We start from the raw sequence: 17,631 nt of genomic DNA, 5'->3' as shown, positions 1-17,631 counted from the left end.
CCATCTTTCTAGATAATCGGCAGTATAGAAATAGGCCAGTAGTTAGTTGTACTGCACTTGTCTCCACCCTTGTGAACAGTTGCCTTTATTTTCTTCGGTGATTGATCTAAAGTATTTGCTTTTCTTGCTGCAATTTTTTTCAGTAGTAATGTTTATTTGCACGATCTCGCTGTGGCATAAGTTTTAGAATTTCCTCATCGAGCCAAGGCAACAATGCACCACAAATACATTTTGATTTCATTGGTGCATGATGGTTAATAATACTTATAAACAAAGAGTGCCTCATGGACCATGCTTCATTTACATCTTGACAAGTAAGCACATGTTCCCATGGGGCATCAAAGGGGCATTGCGTCCTGAAATCCTGAAAATTACATGTTTTGGATTGTTTACTTATCCTTTTTTTGAAAATCTGGTTGAAAGAAAACCAAGCTTATGTCTTACCATGCCCAAAAAAGGAAAAAAAAAGACCTGATTGTTTACATCGGACATGAGGGAGTGTTTCCTGTCATTTTTACAATGTACAATACATGTTGTGTGTGTCTAGTATTACACACGTACACAGCATCATGCTCACGAACAGCGGCAACCAATCACCAATGCACAAAATGTGATTTAATACACGTCCGCAAAAGGCGAACCCTTACGGCTGGAATCACAACTAGCATTACCACCCCGACTCTTTGGGGTCACAAAAGTGGACCCTGAAAGTCGTTCTCACACGAATAACACAAGAATACTACGAAAGTGCCCAGTTTTTAAAGGATACTTGTGTTGATGTTTCTATCCTACTTTTAAATGTTCTTTCCGATTAACATCATTTCGTTCAAAACGCGTTTTGTAGCCCAATCGGGCATATATTTCAGGACGCAGTTCCCTTTAACTTAAGGAGGTCGTCTTTATCTTTAAATGCCTCAAAATGACAATACAATAAAATACAGACAATACAACAACATTCATTACAACAAACTAGTGGCACATGCCTGGAGTAAAGAAAAGTTACTCCACTACCATTACTTACTCCTATACCATTAGTGTACAAGCAAAATATATAAAATAATTGTAAACTATACACAATTTTTTTTTAAATACCCATAGTACTTCAGTTTAAATTACATTTTACATTTGACACGTTGAGAAGAAAATAAAAAAAATCAATACAGATACCAAACTCCAAAAAAACTCCACCCCCTTTAAGAACAATTGGGAGAGAGAAGAAGAAAAAAAAACAAAACACCCCAACATACAAACAACTACAAAAAACCCAAAAAACAACCTACAAATACATTCAAACAATTAAACAAACAAAAAACAACAATAAAAAAACCAAAGAATCAAAAGCAAGGCCCGCCCCCCCCCCCCAAAAAAAATACCCTCAAGGGAAGTTCCTCCTCCCCATCCCCCAAAATATGGTTAAAAGTGGCTTTAAAAATATACATTTTGTTAACGCACACATTCTTGTTCCGTAATTGTGGTGACTTGCACTCCTCTGTGCAAGGTATTTGTGGGGACCGAAAATGCTATGGGGACAGCAGAAAGTCCCCATAACTCGGTCCTAATTTGCCTAACAATAAAAAACTTCCCATAATGCCGTGTATGCCTACCCACACGTACACACACGCACACAAAAACAATATACACAGCTCCCAGAATCCATCAATCAATGTGAATAGCAGACAAGTACACAAACTCCCAGAATCCCCCACTAAACCAGCAATCACTGTGAATAGCAGACATGACATCTCAATGAATTTGTCCACCCCCAAAACAAGAGCTAAACCACCCCAGACCTCAAGTCAATGAATCAGGCAGTTCGTCTCAGTAGCGCTCAAAGGCATGCACCGCAGAGCAGTGAAGTCTCTGCGTACGAGCTCTGAGGTGGTCAAACTTCACAGTCTCAGTATGCCGACCATTCGCAGTGATGTCCCATCTGACTTTATTACATCCCATCTGACTTTATTACATGTAAGAACCCATACAATGATTTCATTACATAACTGATTAACAAAATCTTTCTCCTTAACTTTAGGGAACCCCAATTAAGAAGTTTAAATCGGCTGTCATAATTTATTTCCATATCCGTCTCTGCCCGAGTATCATCCTAGTCGCACAGCGCTGTGGCTTTTCTATTTTGTCAATAAGGGTGGAATTGTAGAGGTGCCATACTGGTTGAGCATATTCTACAATTAGCAAACAAGAGCCTTGTAAAAGGCAAGTTTAGCATCTTGACATAGGTCTCTAGCAACACCAGTTATGTAACCCAACATTCTTTTAGCCTCAGTAACAACAAACTGCGCATGATTATTTCAAGTCACTTTGTTATTCAAAATAACTCCCAAGTATTTATACTCTGTTAAGACATCAAGGTGAACATTGTCAAGGGTGTACCGGTGCAAGGGAACACCTGGATCTCTAAACCATGTAATTCGCATAACTTTAGTTTGGTTGACATTGAGACGTATTATATTATTAAGACACCAACAATGAATTTGATCAAGATCTTGTTGTAAAACAATTTCATCCTCTAAACAATTTATCGCCCTATACAATAAAGAACCATCTGCAAACTATGAGCAAGTAGTTGAAGTACACAGAGGAAGATTATTGATGAATAAGTCAGACAGAAGCGGACCCAAAACACTTCCCTGGGGGATACCTGAAGACTCTGGGAGCCATGGTGAAAATGAATCTTTGTAAAAGACACGTTGATCTCTTCCAGAAACAAAAGATTTGATCCATTTCCAAATGTCCCCAGATAAATACTGCTTAGCCAATTTTTAGAGCAAAACATCATGAGGCATCACATCAAAAGCTTTGGCAAAATCAAGAAAAGCTGCACCAATTTTGGGTGGGCAGGGTTTGTCAAGAATTTTAAGCCAAGTGTTGGTAACATTAAGGAGTTGAGTGACACATGAACGACCTTTAATAAAACCATGTTGCTCAGGTGACAATAGTAAATAGTCACTAAGATGGGATTGAATAGTACTGGCTATGACAGTCTGCATGATTTTGCACACAATCGATGTCAAAACAATGGTTGGTAATTAGAAATTGAACTAGTGTCACCTGATATAAAAGGCCTTGGCCTTGAGGGTTCAGGGCCTTGCAATTTTGAGTCAAGGCTCTTCAAGGCCCATAGATTTTTGCATTTTCCAGATAAATCTGTTCGAAATTTTGCTGTTAGTGTTACCATTTTAATTGTATTACGATGGAGGAGGGAAACACCATATAGATTTGTGTGTTGGGCACACTTCCACTTTTATAGCATCAAATGTTGTTACCATTGTAGTAGATTTGCTGCAACAATATTCCGTACACTTGTGGGGCTAATGAATGATCACTTTAATTGCATATAACTATGGAATAGATCTGATTGGTTGTACATGTCTCCCTGATAAGTGCTAAAGATTTGCATGTATCTGTTTTAGATAATGCTGATATTTCTGACCATGTTGGGCCAGCAAATAAAAAATTCCCAAATCAGTATCTTGGATCCCCCTTTTGTTACACTTGGGAGAATTGTGTGTCAATATAGAAGTAAATCATTATTTTGTTTAGTTAAACCATATTGAAGACCTGAACTTATACTTTAATAGATACAGTGCAGTCATAAAACGGTGTAGGCCTATGCGAGCATGTTGATTGCAATTAAAGAAATGTTGTTCTTCGTAACGAGCAATTCGTGATGATAAGGGCGGATCCAGGGGGGCCAAAAAAACCCAACGAAACCATTTTTTTTTATGTGACGTCGTAATAAAGGCAGGCAATGAGTACACCACATCTTTTCCTCAAAAAACATCTGTTAAAATGGTCAGAAATTGCCTCAAATCGCACCACAGAGCATCTCGAATCCAAACATTTTTCAGGGCCCTTAAGCGGGCCCCGAAGCCCAAGCCATATTTTTTTGACCCACTTTTTTTTTTGGGGGGGGGACCAAAATTTCTTTGGCCCCCCCCCCAATTGTGTTCTGGATCCGCCCTTGCGTGATGATGTGTCACTCATGTGACTATAATTAGTTCTATATCAGTGGTCATTTAATAAAACAGGGCCTTGGCCTTGGCCTTGGCCTTGAGGGTTAAGCCTTGGCCTTGGCCTCGAGGCTTGAGGGTCAAAGCCTTGGCCTTGGCCTTGAGGGTCAAAGCCTTGGCCTTGGCCTTGGCCTTGAGGGTCAAAGCCTTTGCTCCAACACTGCTCGTGACCGATCTTGCTGGTTGAACATTGCTACATCTAAGTTCAAAACATACTGCATGATGGTCACTCCCCACCGGATTGGGACAAACGGTTATTGTGCTAACCAAGTTGGGATGATCCATAAACACGAGGTCAATGATGGTTCCATTCTCCGAATCATGTGAACACTGACGTCTGACATCATCCACAAGTTCAATCAAGTCCATTGTTGACACAACACGGGTAAGGTTCTAAATGTTTGTTGTTTCAGGATTCATTATTCATTCCTGAATGGCATTTTGTATCACAACTCTCACATTGAATGCTCAGCTAATTTTTCTCATTGGTTAAGTACACACATTACAAGGGTTTTTAGCAGGACCTGGGTTAGCATGAACATCCCTGCCAAGTAGTATGCATTTATCGCTTATGTCAGCCTGCTGGGTACTGGTGGAATTAGAGTATCGGCATATTTGGCTACCATAAAAGCATTGTTTATACATGTATGACACAATATGCGTATCAGGCAATGACCACAGGCCTAGGCCTACATCATGATAATGTACGGTAGGCTAGTATCGTTAGTGACATTTATTCATCAAAACTGCAGCCTTGCCAATCGCACGTGTAGCAGTGGCAAGCAAATAGTCCAATGATCAGGGCCAGAAGATTGATGAAACCCATATTAATAATGTAGCATTGCTGCAATTAGTCTGGTCGATAAGTCCGGATGATCAACAGTACATAGATACTTACAATAAAAACGAAGTATGTTCACGAAATCAAAGATTGCCGACCATCATCAAATTTGGGATCGAACCATAAGGTAAAACGTCAAGAATAGTCCAGGCAAAATACTTCATTTTTTGAGTGAACCTCAAACAAATTGCAACAGAATTTTTTTTCACCACAGTGCATTTCTATAAGGTCCCTAAAATGACATACTAAAAGTCCAAAAAAATCCAAGTGGTGGAAATATGCCTAATTTGCATAAATCCAAAATGGCCGAAAATTTTAGGACTTTCACATTGATTTGGTCATATTTCTTATACTCAATAGCTTTTTCAGGTACTTAAAACGACAATTGTAGTCCGTTTACATTGATTTCATAATTATTCTAGTCCTACGTAACTTTCAAGATCCCCATGTTTCCCAAATTCGCCATATGCCGTATAATAATTTGCATAAATGCATTATATTAATTTGCATAAATTAAAGTTAAAATTATGGCTGTCATGTGTGGACATGTCACAATTGAATTTTCCTGATAATCCAAGTTCAGTTATTTATACATAAATATCACACCACAGTGCATTTCTATAAGGCCCCTAAAAAAAGTCCAAAAAATCCAAGTGGTGGAAATATGCCTAATTTGCATAAATTCAAAATGGCCACTCAAACCATGATTTTCATATTGATTTTGCCATAACTCTTGTCCTACATTGCTTTTTGGGGTACTTTAAATAACAATTTGTCCTTTTACATTGATTTCATCATTATGTTAGTCCTGGGTACCTTTGCCGTATAATAATCTTCCCATACAAACGGACAAACCGCCAGCACCACCATCACTACTTGAGGTCATCAGATGTGGGTGTAAGAAGCGTTCTTTCGTTTTGGACGGTTAGTCATGACGGTTCGTGACAGCTCGTCATGACGGTCGTCGTCTTCGCTAAAACGAAGGGGCGTGATCAATGGATCTTGGCCAATCAACTGGCTCCTCTGTACGGTAAACTTTGTTGTTCGGGAATAAAGACTTAAGATTATTATTCACATAATTATGGAACACACACACACACACCTACCCGCCAGGGACTGCCACGTCGAATGCCATGGGCGTCGCCAGGATTTTTTCTAGAGGGGGGTAATGCACATTTCGCCCCCCCCCCCCAAAAAAAACCAAATACCTGTACTTTTGCCAGCATATTCTCAATTTATCTTTTTTCGAGGGTGGGCATGGGGGCATTTACCCACCACTTTTTTGATGATAAAAAGTAGTAATTAAATAGTAAAGTCTGTCAGGAGCAAGTGTGGCCCATTGGGCCATGGGCAGCGCCGGCATTTATCTCCGGTTTCAGAGAATATTTCTATTCCCCCTGGATGGGATGCTAGTCCATCGCAGGTTACTCCACAGCTTATGCCGGCACCCATTTATACTCCTGGTTGGAGAGAGGCAAGTGTGGATGAAGTCTGCCCTAGGACACAACATAATGGCCAGCAGCTGTATTCGAACCCCTGACCCTCTGATCATGAGTCACAAACCCTAACCACACTACGGCACAAAAAAGGAGTTTGATCACTGCTTGCTCAATTGGAAGTTGGTTGCTGCCTCGGCAAATAATATGGAAGACATAATCTAACTTTTGAAGCGAATTTCTGGTGCTGCACATGGCTACCCGAAAATAAAAACGTCAAACTTCAATTTGGAGATTGACGGATCCTCTAAAGTCCTTGGAGTTATTATAACACATGCCTGTCATCTAAAAATACACAAAATTATGGCTGTTTTGTCTTTGCACAGACGTAATAAAATTATATTCTGAATTATCGAAAGAACGGTTCGTGGCTAGACTGTACGAATCTTAATTTTCTGCATAAGCAATAGAATATGCTTGTCACCGTGTGTATGAGTGACACCGAAGAAAATTGACGAGGTGACACCAGGATGTTTTCCCCTTCGTTTTATTACTCAGCCCGTAAAATAGGCAGGTGAAACTGAAACATAAATTACAAATAAATACATAAAATTACACGGAAACAATAAGGACAATAATACAATATGTTTACAATAAACAAGACAATTAGTTGGAGCACAGCGTTCATACAGTTCCAGATCTTAATGAAGTTTACAGTTATAAACGACTGGATTAAAATACAACTCACAAATCGTATGCGGGGCTAACACCCGTCGCTACACACAATGGATGGGTATCAGATATCTATGCAGGTTCACAGGGGTTTTCTGGGTTCACAGGAGTTTTCTGGGTTCACAGCGGCATTCTGGTGCTGTAAATACAAGCATAAGTTGACAGATAACAGCGCTGAATTACATTATTTACCATCAATATCGTAACTGGTAAACCAAAACACGCGTGCAAGCACGCGCACATGTACATTTTTTGTGCCTACGTGAACAATACGTTTGCAAACAAATACACCGATATAAAGTCAAATAAGCCAGAATACACAGGTAAATACACAATGTACAGGCACACACAAAATATGGTACTATATAACAAATGTAAAATCCCCCAAATAATTATAAATAAAGCACAAAAATGAGGACGAAAACTTACAGTCTTCGCAGCTTTCGGTGGCCTGACGAAGACTGGCGCGAAACCGGAATTATCCAGACTAAATATAGAGCGAGCACACGTGAGGATTTCTGACACATACTATTGGCTGACAAACGCCCTATGACCTTAAAATTCTACATAAGCTAGTTGATGAATAATAATATATATAAGAGAATAAAGAAATATGACCTGACATTCTATGCTAATCATACAAAACTGAGCGGTGGTGAAGAAAACTTATCGGCGACGATAACACTCCCCCTTTTTGAACATCCATTCAAAACTTGAAAATATTGAAATTAACCATATACACCATGACCATAGACTTATACAATCATAGTAAATATTAGGCAACAACACATAAACTACTGCATGTAACTAGTAGATGCAAACAACGATCTTATACAGTTATAATCACATCTATAACATGAATCGATAATCAAAGGTATGACTTGGTCAACTATGTCTTCAAAATCTGACAATCATACTGAATAGACATATGGAGGCAATCAATGGACAGTTTAAGACGCCTTACAGCCTTCCAACAAAATCACCTTGGTGACTGGTCGCACAAGCTCTGTGGCACGGGTCTTCAACCTAATTGATCTAACTAAACCATCTCTACCATGAGTAATCTCTTTAACAAGAGCAAGTGGCCACAAATTTCTGGGGGTATTCTCTTCAGAAAGTAACACAAGGTCACCCACGGCAAGATTTTTAGTAGGATTCACCCACTTGGATCTCTTTTGCAACTCTGGCAGGTAAAATCTTAGCCATGTTCTCCAAAATTGATTAGCTAAATGCTGAACATGCCTCCAGCGACTACGGAGGTGCTCATGACTAAACATACCAGGCGGGTGGCTGGAACTGTTTCTCAAGAGCAGGATATGATTAGGTGTGATAGGCGATGGATCTCTGGGATCATCATTCAACTTAGTCAATGGTCGTCCATTAACAATGGCCTCTACTTCACAAAATACAGTCTCCAGAATTTCATCAGTTAATCTGACTGTTCTAGGGAGTACAGCAACCATGACTCTCTTAACTACACCAATTAAACGTTCCCAAACTCCCCCCATGTGGGAAGCTTTGGGAGGATTAAAACGCCACACGATACTTTGCTGTACTGCATATGCATCGAGAATCTTCTGGGAAAGCTCTTTCATACTACCTTTCAACTCAGCTACACCACCGACAAAATTGGTACCGTTATCTGAATAAATGATCTCTGGGTGGCCCCGACGGGCAATAAAACGTCTAAGACAATTGAGAAACGACTCTGTGTCCATGGTATCCAACTTTTCAATGTGGATGGCTCTAGTACAAAAACATGTAAACAAACAACCATAGCGTTTTACTTCTGATCTGCCATACTTAACATAAAATGGTCCAAACACATCAATTCCGACGTGCGAAAATGGTGGTTTACCGGCCTCTACACGCTCTTCTGGTAAATCAGCCATGAGCTGTTGACGTGGTTTAGAATAGAGGCGCTTACATGTTACACAGGCCCTAATAACCTTCTTGATAAGGGGTCTCCCCCTAGTAATCCAGAATTCTCTCCTGACCATACTCAATACCCACTCTACACCCACATGAGCGACACCATGTACGTCGTTCACAATTGACATTGCAATTACATGATTTCCCGAGATGATGAGTGGGTTCTTAACCTTATTGTCTCCCTTCACCCGGCCATTCATTCTCAGCAAACCTTGATCGTCTAGGTAAGGATTCAACACTCTCATGGAACTCGAAGCTTTCACAAATGTCCCCTTCTCCAATCTACCAATCTCCGAAGCAAATGACTGCGATTGAGCCTTGCGGACAAGAATCTCCCCTGCATGATGGATCTCTTTGACGGTTAGTTGACCTGCAGGCTCGCGCTTCTTCAGAAACTCCATGAATCTCAACCACCATGCTAGGGCTCGTTTCATCCTATACCAAGAGGAGTAGTGATGCATTATCTTGTCTAGCGGGTCATTCTCTACAACCTGGTTTGCATGACATACGCTAACTCGAGGAGCGTCATCCAGGTGTTCAGTGGCAACGGCACCAAAAGCTGTGACTGACGAAGATTCACGGACCTCCGGATCATCATCGTCTAAGTCTACTGGTTCCTTCTCACCTGCATCCCAATCGTGCTTATACTTGTGCAGAATATCTGGACCATGGAACCATTTGTCATCTGACTTCAAGCACGACTGTGGTCTCGTCACAAGATCAGCTGGATTAGACTTGCCGTCGATATGGTGCCACTGATCTGGATTAGTCAACTCTCTGATGAGGCTAACTCTATTCCCAACAAACACATGAAACCTCCTGCTGTCATTATTGATGTATTTAAGGACAATCTCTGAATCAGTCCAGAAATATGAACTGGTGATGTCAAGATCCAACTCGTGTCTCAACAACGCGTCTACCTTAGCAGCCACGACTGCAGCCTGCAATTCCAAGCGCAGTATGGTGCACATCTTCAAAGGGGCAACTCTGCTTTTACTGAGAAGCAGCTGAACATGAACCCCCCCATATTTGTTGACACATCTGATATAACTGCAGCAGCCATACGCCCTGGAACTAGCATCCGAAAAATGATGAAGTTCAATCCAAGCATCATCAAATTCACGTGGTTTGACACACCGGGGTATGTTCAACTGCTTCATGGCATGGCATGACCGGACCCAGGCATACCAGGCATTTTCAAGCTGTGCTGGAACTGTTTCATCCCAAGACAATTTGTCGGCTGTAGCTTTCTGGAACAGGAGTTTACCGGTAAGCACTACAGGACCTAGTAGACCGAGAGGGTCGAATATGGATGCCACGGCACTCAACATCTTCTTTCTGGTGATAGGACTCTGTTTGTCACAGCCGACTTCAAAGAAGAACTCATCTGTGGAAATCTTCCACTTTATACCCAGAGCTCGACTCTCACACACAGGACCCAATGTACGAACTCCCTCGGCAACGCAATCTTCAGACACTTCACTCAACAATTCTTCATCATTGACGACAAACTTCTTCAAACTGAATCCGCCATTACTCAGGACCCTCGGAGTTTCCCTGATAACAGTCTCTGCATCATTCTTCGAAGCCACCGAACTAAGACAGTCATCAACATAAAATGACTTGTCCACTGTATATCTGACCAAGGGACTAACATCTGGAGTATCAATGACCGTGCGACTGAGGGCGTAGGTCGAACTTGAAGCGCACCAAACACCCCCAAACAAGTGGGAAGTCATTCTGTAGTATTCCAAGTGACCATCTCTGTACCACAAAAACCTAAGTGCATCTCTGTCTTGGGGTGGTATCTTCACCTGGTTGTACATGGCTTCGATGTCTGCCTGAATAGCTATGCTGTGTTGTCTGAAGCGTAACAAAACCGGCAATAGCTTGTTGACAAGATCAGGACCCTGCAGACAACGGTCGTTGAGTGACTTTCCCCTGAATTTGCTAGCACAATCGTAAACAACTCTGAGCTTGTCAGGCTTCTTGTCGGTTATCACTGCATGGTGTGGAAGATACCAAATCCTCTCACCCGTCATCTCATCTGGGGGAATCCTCTCGGCATAACCCTTACACAGTAGCTTGTCGATCTCTGCACTGTACTTCGGATAAAGACCACCCGCAACCAGCCGCTTGTCTAGAGAATCCAGTCTGGACTTGGCCACGACGAAGTTGTTCGGTAAGGACTCTGCTCTGTCTCTCCAGGGTATGGGAAGTTCGTAGTGCCCATCAATCTTCCGATGTTCCTGGTCCCACAGCTTTATCACAGACTTATCTTCCTGCGACCATGAAGAACACTCTAAACCCTCATTTTCAATCTTCCACAGCTTGGAGACATCCTCGGCAGGTAGACAAGACACAAAATTTGAGACTACCTTACGACTGACTCTGCTGACCGGTGACTGCCCATTCACGCACCATCCAAACAAGGTACGAACTGCAAATGGTTGTCCAGACCTTCCACGTCTGACCTCCAGTGGCACAAGAGCTTCTGCGTTATCCTGACCGATAAGCAAATCAACAAGCATGTTATCATGATCGTAAGCGGGTATCAGACCGACACCGTCAAAATGAGCATACAGAGAAACATCTACAGGTGTACTCTTCACAGGTATGCTATCAACAACACAAACACCATTCATTTGCATAGTCTCTCCGCTTTCCGACCCAATCGATAGATCAACAATTTTGGATTGGTGAACACCCGACTTGTTTAATGTACTGAGCTGGAATTCTAAAGGTCTTCCCTGCAAACCCAAACTGTGTACCAAACCCTTGGAGCAAAATGAATTACTCGACCCACTATCCAACAAGGCTAGGACCTTGCGTGAACTGTTAACAGTAACTTGTACTATCGGCATGTGGGTCTCCTTATCTTCGTGGTAACTTACATTAGACACCTTTGTTTCAGGTGGAGCGATATCAGGGCAATGAATGTACATTGTGTGTTTTCTGCCGCAACCCTTTACGCCACAAACTGAACGTTTACCACAATTATCTGTAGTGTGAGAGGCAAGGAGACAATTATGACAAAGCTTGTGTACAGTAACAATATTCAATCTCTCCCTAGGAATCATTTGCTTGAACTTATCACAATGCCACAAGCGATGAGGTCGGGTACATAACACACATGGTGGTTCAGGTTTAGCATATGACTTGACATTCTTGGGTGAACCTGACTTTGAACTAGACCCCGACTGAGACTGAGTTGACACACAAGAATTTAGTGAGACACCCTGACTGGTACTCTTGTGTCTATCAAAGCGCTTGGGATGCATGCTACCATACACAGGATCGTTAACCTCATTGGCGATCTTGCCCACGAAATCTACAAGGTCTTTGAACTCCGGGTAGGATTGACTGTCTTTCTTGGACTTCAAGGCAGATTTCTTCCACCTCAACTGAACATAATTTGGCAATCTGCTCACCACATCAAGGATGAATGATTGTGACTTAACCTCATCCAGAGTACCTAACTGGGTAAGTGTGAGTAAGGTACATTTCATGTCATCCGCTAGCTGTTGGATTTCCTGTGGGGATCTTAGTTGCTTACCAACTTTCAGCTCCTTAATCAGACGTTCTGTGACAAGGTGTTCGTTTCCGAAACGACTATCTAAGATAGAACGTGCCTGGGAGTAACCGCTGGGTCCTCCAATCAACTGACAACCTCTTATAGCTTCTTTAGCAGAACCAGATGTGTATTGCATGAGCCTAGCTAATTTGAGGTCACTGTCATCGCATACTTTATCAACATTGACTTCAAATGCTCTGAGGAATTGATGATAATGCAGAGGATTGCCATCAAATACTTGCAACTCAACCTTAGGCAAATTCAACAAACCCAAGAATTTTTCACGAGATAAATCCCCACATGTACCTGACTTGGGCGTACTTGAATCATTATCATGATCAACTCCAATCTTTACATCCTTAGTCGAGTGAAGGACGGATATGTATACGTCCTGTTCCTTGTAAAAGTATGTTTCGCTAGCGTCAACGTCATCATCATCAATAAGCATTGCATGATACTCATCATGGACAGCCGTAAATTCCTTAAACAGATCTTTAAGTTTTACAACATTATCATCAATGTCACTTAAGTTGTCTTCGGCTATACACTGTCTTATCTTATTGACTTGCTTGGTCACGGCTCTCTTAGCAGAAGTCCTGGCTGTCTTGAGCTCTGCCAACGTCGACATGATGCAAGGGTCTCCTCAGCTTCCTGTAGGGTGAGAACGGCAGGACAAGGTCTCGACGACGGTGGTAGGCTGAGCAGTGTAGACTACGATGTGCTGCGATGTCCGGTAGAAAAGAGAAGCGATGACCAACCCAAGTCCAGAGGCGACGACGACGACGACGAGGATAAACCGATGTGATGCTGGGACGACAGTAGTTCTGACTGGGATGTACGATTTTTTCACTGTCACCGTGTGTATGAGTGACACCGAAGAAAATTGACGAGGTGACACCAGGATGTTTTCCCCTTCGTTTTATTACTCAGCCCGTAAAATAGGCAGGTGAAACTGAAACATAAATTACAAATAAATACATAAAATTACACGGAAACAATAAGGACAATAATACAATATGTTTACAATAAACAAGACAATTAGTTGGAGCACAGCGTTCATACAGTTCCAGATCTTAATGAAGTTTACAGTTATAAACGACTGGATTAAAATACAACTCACAAATCGTATGCGGGGCTAACACCCGTCGCTACACACAATGGATGGGTATCAGATATCTATGCAGGTTCACAGGGGTTTTCTGGGTTCACAGGAGTTTTCTGGGTTCACAGCGGCATTCTGGTGCTGTAAATACAAGCATAAGTTGACAGATAACAGCGCTGAATTACATTATTTACCATCAATATCGTAACTGGTAAACCAAAACACGCGTGCAAGCACGCGCACATGTACATTTTTTGTGCCTACGTGAACAATACGTTTGCAAACAAATACACCGATATAAAGTCAAATAAGCCAGAATACACAGGTAAATACACAATGTACAGGCACACACAAAATATGGTACTATATAACAAATGTAAAATCCCCCAAATAATTATAAATAAAGCACAAAAATGAGGACGAAAACTTACAGTCTTCGCAGCTTTCGGTGGCCTGACGAAGACTGGCGCGAAACCGGAATTATCCAGACTAAATATAGAGCGAGCACACGTGAGGATTTCTGACACATACTATTGGCTGACAAACGCCCTATGACCTTAAAATTCTACGTAAGCTAGTTGATGAATAATAATATATATAAGAGAATAAAGAAATATGACCTGACATTCTATGCTAATCATACAAAACTGAGCGGTGGTGAAGAAAACTTATCGGCGACGATAACAATGCTTATTTTCAAAAAAAAATAAATATTTTGTGGCTTTTTGGTTTTTGCAGGGCATAATAAAAGTTTGCTCTGTTATTTTTTGGTCCCATTTTAATAGTTTATAAAATTAGGCAGCTGCTGAACGGCAGAGGGAATTGCAACCGCCCCCTCTTAATCTGATACTGTAGAAGGAGGCTTGTTGGAAATGAGAGGCTGCAATTATTGTCCATTTGTCTTTTGTTCTTCCTCGTTTCTACTCATAAATATTAATTTGTGAAGACAATTTTTTTAAAGCCAGCCATCCAGTCAAAGTAATAGAAGCAGAAAAAAAGCTGCCTAATATGGGAGACGTGATCCACTTTTTTTTTGTTCACATTATGACTACTCAAAAACATAAGCAGTGTCGGTAGACTTCAATTTGGAATTTGACAGAGCCTCTGAGTCCCTGGAGTTTATGTACCATATGCTTATCATCTAAAAATACATGTTTTTATGCCCCGCGGCGAAGCCGAAGGGGCATACTGTTTCCGCCTTGTCCTTCCGTGGGTGGGTGGGTGGGTGGGTGGGTGGGTGGGTGTGTGGGTGGGTGAGTTTGTCTTACATACGCAGTGTGGACTTCCGAACAAAAGACGTCCACATAATGTAGGTAGCACCGACGTTGTGTGGACTTACCCCACGTCCACACAGTGTTTCCCCATTTCTGGAAAACAGGTTTAGAGGCATTTTTGGGTTAGGTTTATCTGTAGCAGAATGAAGAGAAACACTAAAGGGAATCATAGAAAAAAAATTGGGTTGAAAGAGTTTTCACAGTTTGAGAAAAATGAGTTTTTTCACTGGTTTTTCTTAAAGGGAATATACATCATTTGCTTTTGCTGTAATTTTCAGAAATGGATGGAATTGGGGGGTTGGAAATATGAAGCAAATATAGATGCACTAACTTTTTGAAGGTTTTGGGTTTGAAAATGCTATAAAAACCAAGAAAAACGATCATTTTCCTGTAGTCTGGTTCCCTGACTCCATATAAGAAGAAACAGAGCAGTTTACATACATTGGGGAATTGTAAGGTCAGGGAACCAGTCTAGCTGGCTCGTACCCGTTCATAGGTTTGTAATCGATTGCAAACAAGTGCAATGGTCAATTGGGGCCGGTATTTGAAAAAAAGCCAGTTGTTTCCAACGCTGATCGGCCGATCAGCGTTGGAAATTGATACAAAAATACCACTTTTCTTGAAAATGACAGTATACCAGGTGCCATAATTTTACAGGATGCTTTAGACTGTCATTTACCAACATCCTATTAAGGTATTTCGCAAAAACTTGGTAGTTTTGTTTTTCGATGTTTGCAAATGTTGTATATTCCCTTTAACTACACGAAAGCAATGAAAAGTCCACACTAGTCATGTGAAACAAGTAGGGGTGGGTGTGTGGGTGGGTGTGTGGGTGTGTGTGTCCGGACAAATCTTGTCAGCGCGATCACTTGAGAAATACTTAACATATGAACTTCAAATTTGGTTTGTGGATTGTCCTTGGTAATCCTAAGAAGCCTTTTGCATTTGGGGCCGAAAGGTCAAGGGTCAAGGTCACAGTGGCTGAAACAATAGAAATTTTGTCAGCGCGATAACTTGAGAAATACTTAACATATGAACTTCAAATTTGGTTTGTGGATTGTCCTTGGTAATCCTTAGAAGCCTTTTGCATTTGGGGCCGAAAGGTCAAGGGTCAAGGTCACAGTGGCTGAAACAATAGAAATTTTGTCAGCGCGATAACTTGAGAAATACTTTACATATAAACTTCAAATTTGGTTTGTGGATTGTCCTTGGTAATTGTAAGAAGCCTTTTGCATTTGGGGCCAAAAGGTCAAGGGTCAAGGTCACAGTGACTAAAACAAAAGAAATTTTGTCAGCGCGATAACTTGAGATATACTTTACATATGAACTTCAAATTTGGTTTGTGGATTGTCCTTGGCAATCCTAAGAAGCCTTTTGCATTTGGGGCCAAAAGGTCAAGGGTCAAGGTCACAGTGGCAAAAACAAAAGAAATTTTGTCAGCGCGATAACTTGAGATATACTTTACATATGAATTTCAAATTTGGTTTGTGGATTGTCCTTGGCAATCCTAAGGAGCCTATCGCATTGGGGGTCGAAAGGTCAAGGGTCAAGGTCACAGTGGCTGAAACAATAGAAATTTTGTCAGCGCGATAACTTGAGAAATACTTAACATATGAACTTCAAATTTGGTTTGTGGATTGTCCTTGGTAATCCTTAGAAGCCTTTTGCATTTGGGGCCGAAAGGTCAAGGGTCAAGGTCACAGTGGCTGAAACAATAGAAATTTTGTCAGCGCGATAACTTGAGAAATACTTTACATATAAACTTCAAATTTGGTTTGTGGATTGTCCTTGGTAATTGTAAGAAGCCTTTTGCATTGGGGGCCAAAAGGTCAAGGGTCAAGGTCACAGTGGCAAAAACAAAAGAAATTTTGTCAGCGCGATAACTTGAGATATACTTTACATATGAACTTCAAATTTGGTTTGTGGATTGTCCTTGGCAATCCTAAGAAGCCTTTTGCATTTGGGGCCAAAAGGTCAAGGGTCAAGGTCACAGTGGCAAAAACAAAAGAAATTTTGTCAGCGCGATAACTTGAGATATACTTTACATATGAATTTCAAATTTGGTTTGTGGATTGTCCTTGGCAATCCTAAGGAGCCTATCGCATTGGGGGTCGAAAGGTCAAGGGTCAAGGTCACAGTTGCTAAAACAATAGAAATCTTTTATTTATTCTGAGATCATAGGGATTAGGGATTAATTCATATAAAACCTACAGAAGACACTAATGCTGTCAATGAACGTTCCATTTGACCAAGGTACATGTAATTTGATGTTAGAGTGGTGTTATGTCATGGAAACAGTCACGGTTGCAGGGCATTTGTGTTTGTAAACACACCTGACTTGTTTATTGTGGCTTTCTTGTTTTTGCAGGGCATAATAAAAGTTTGCTCTGTTATTTTTTGGTCCCATTTTAATAGTTTATAAAATTAGGCAGCTGCTGAACGGCAGAGGGAATTGCAACCGCCCCCTCTTAATCTGATACTGTAGAAGGAGGCTTGTTGGAAATGAGAGGCTGCAATTATTGTCCATTTGTCTTTTGTTCTTCCTCGTTTCTACTCATAAATATTAATTTGTGAAGACAATTTTTTTAAAGCCAGCCATCCAGTCAAAGTAATAGAAGCAGAAAAAAAGCTGCCTAATATGGGAGACGTGATCCACTTTTTTTGGGTTCACATTATGACTACTCAAAAACATAAGCAGTGTCGGTAGACTTC

General features: G+C 41.1%; 1 protein-coding gene and 1 long non-coding RNA gene across 2 annotated transcripts; both read right to left on the bottom strand.

Annotated features, from left to right (window-relative positions):
- Positions 1 to 6,836: 6,836 nt before the first annotated feature.
- LOC119735293 lies at positions 6,837 to 7,552 on the bottom strand. The gene is made up of 2 exons (XR_005272151.1): positions 7,467 to 7,552; positions 6,837 to 7,176 (listed from the first exon to the last, which is right to left on the bottom strand). It is a non-coding gene; the product is annotated as an uncharacterized LOC119735293 (long non-coding RNA).
- A 328-nt stretch (positions 7,553 to 7,880) lies between these two features.
- Positions 7,881 to 14,324, bottom strand: LOC119740069. Its single transcript, XM_038215274.1, has 3 exons — positions 13,664 to 14,324; positions 9,107 to 13,495; positions 7,881 to 7,886 (listed from the first exon to the last, which is right to left on the bottom strand). The coding sequence occupies exons 2-3, from the start codon at positions 13,169 to 13,171 to the stop codon at positions 7,881 to 7,883; spliced, it is 4,071 nt and encodes a 1,356-aa protein (XP_038071202.1). The 5' UTR covers positions 13,172 to 13,495; positions 13,664 to 14,324.
- Between the last annotated feature and the right edge of the window lie 3,307 nt (positions 14,325 to 17,631).

The sequence above is a fragment of the Patiria miniata genome, unplaced genomic scaffold (assembly GCF_015706575.1).
Source record: "Patiria miniata isolate m_02_andy unplaced genomic scaffold, ASM1570657v1 HiC_scaffold_10, whole genome shotgun sequence".
NCBI lineage: Eukaryota > Metazoa > Echinodermata > Asteroidea > Valvatida > Asterinidae > Patiria > Patiria miniata.
This window is presented reverse-complemented; position numbering and strand designations above follow the sequence as displayed.

Excerpts from the sequence above, each read along its gene's own strand:
- LOC119740069 (XM_038215274.1), bottom strand. The coding sequence starts at position 13,171 with ATGTCGACGTTGGCAGAGCTCAAGACAGCCAGGACTTCTGCTAAGAGA.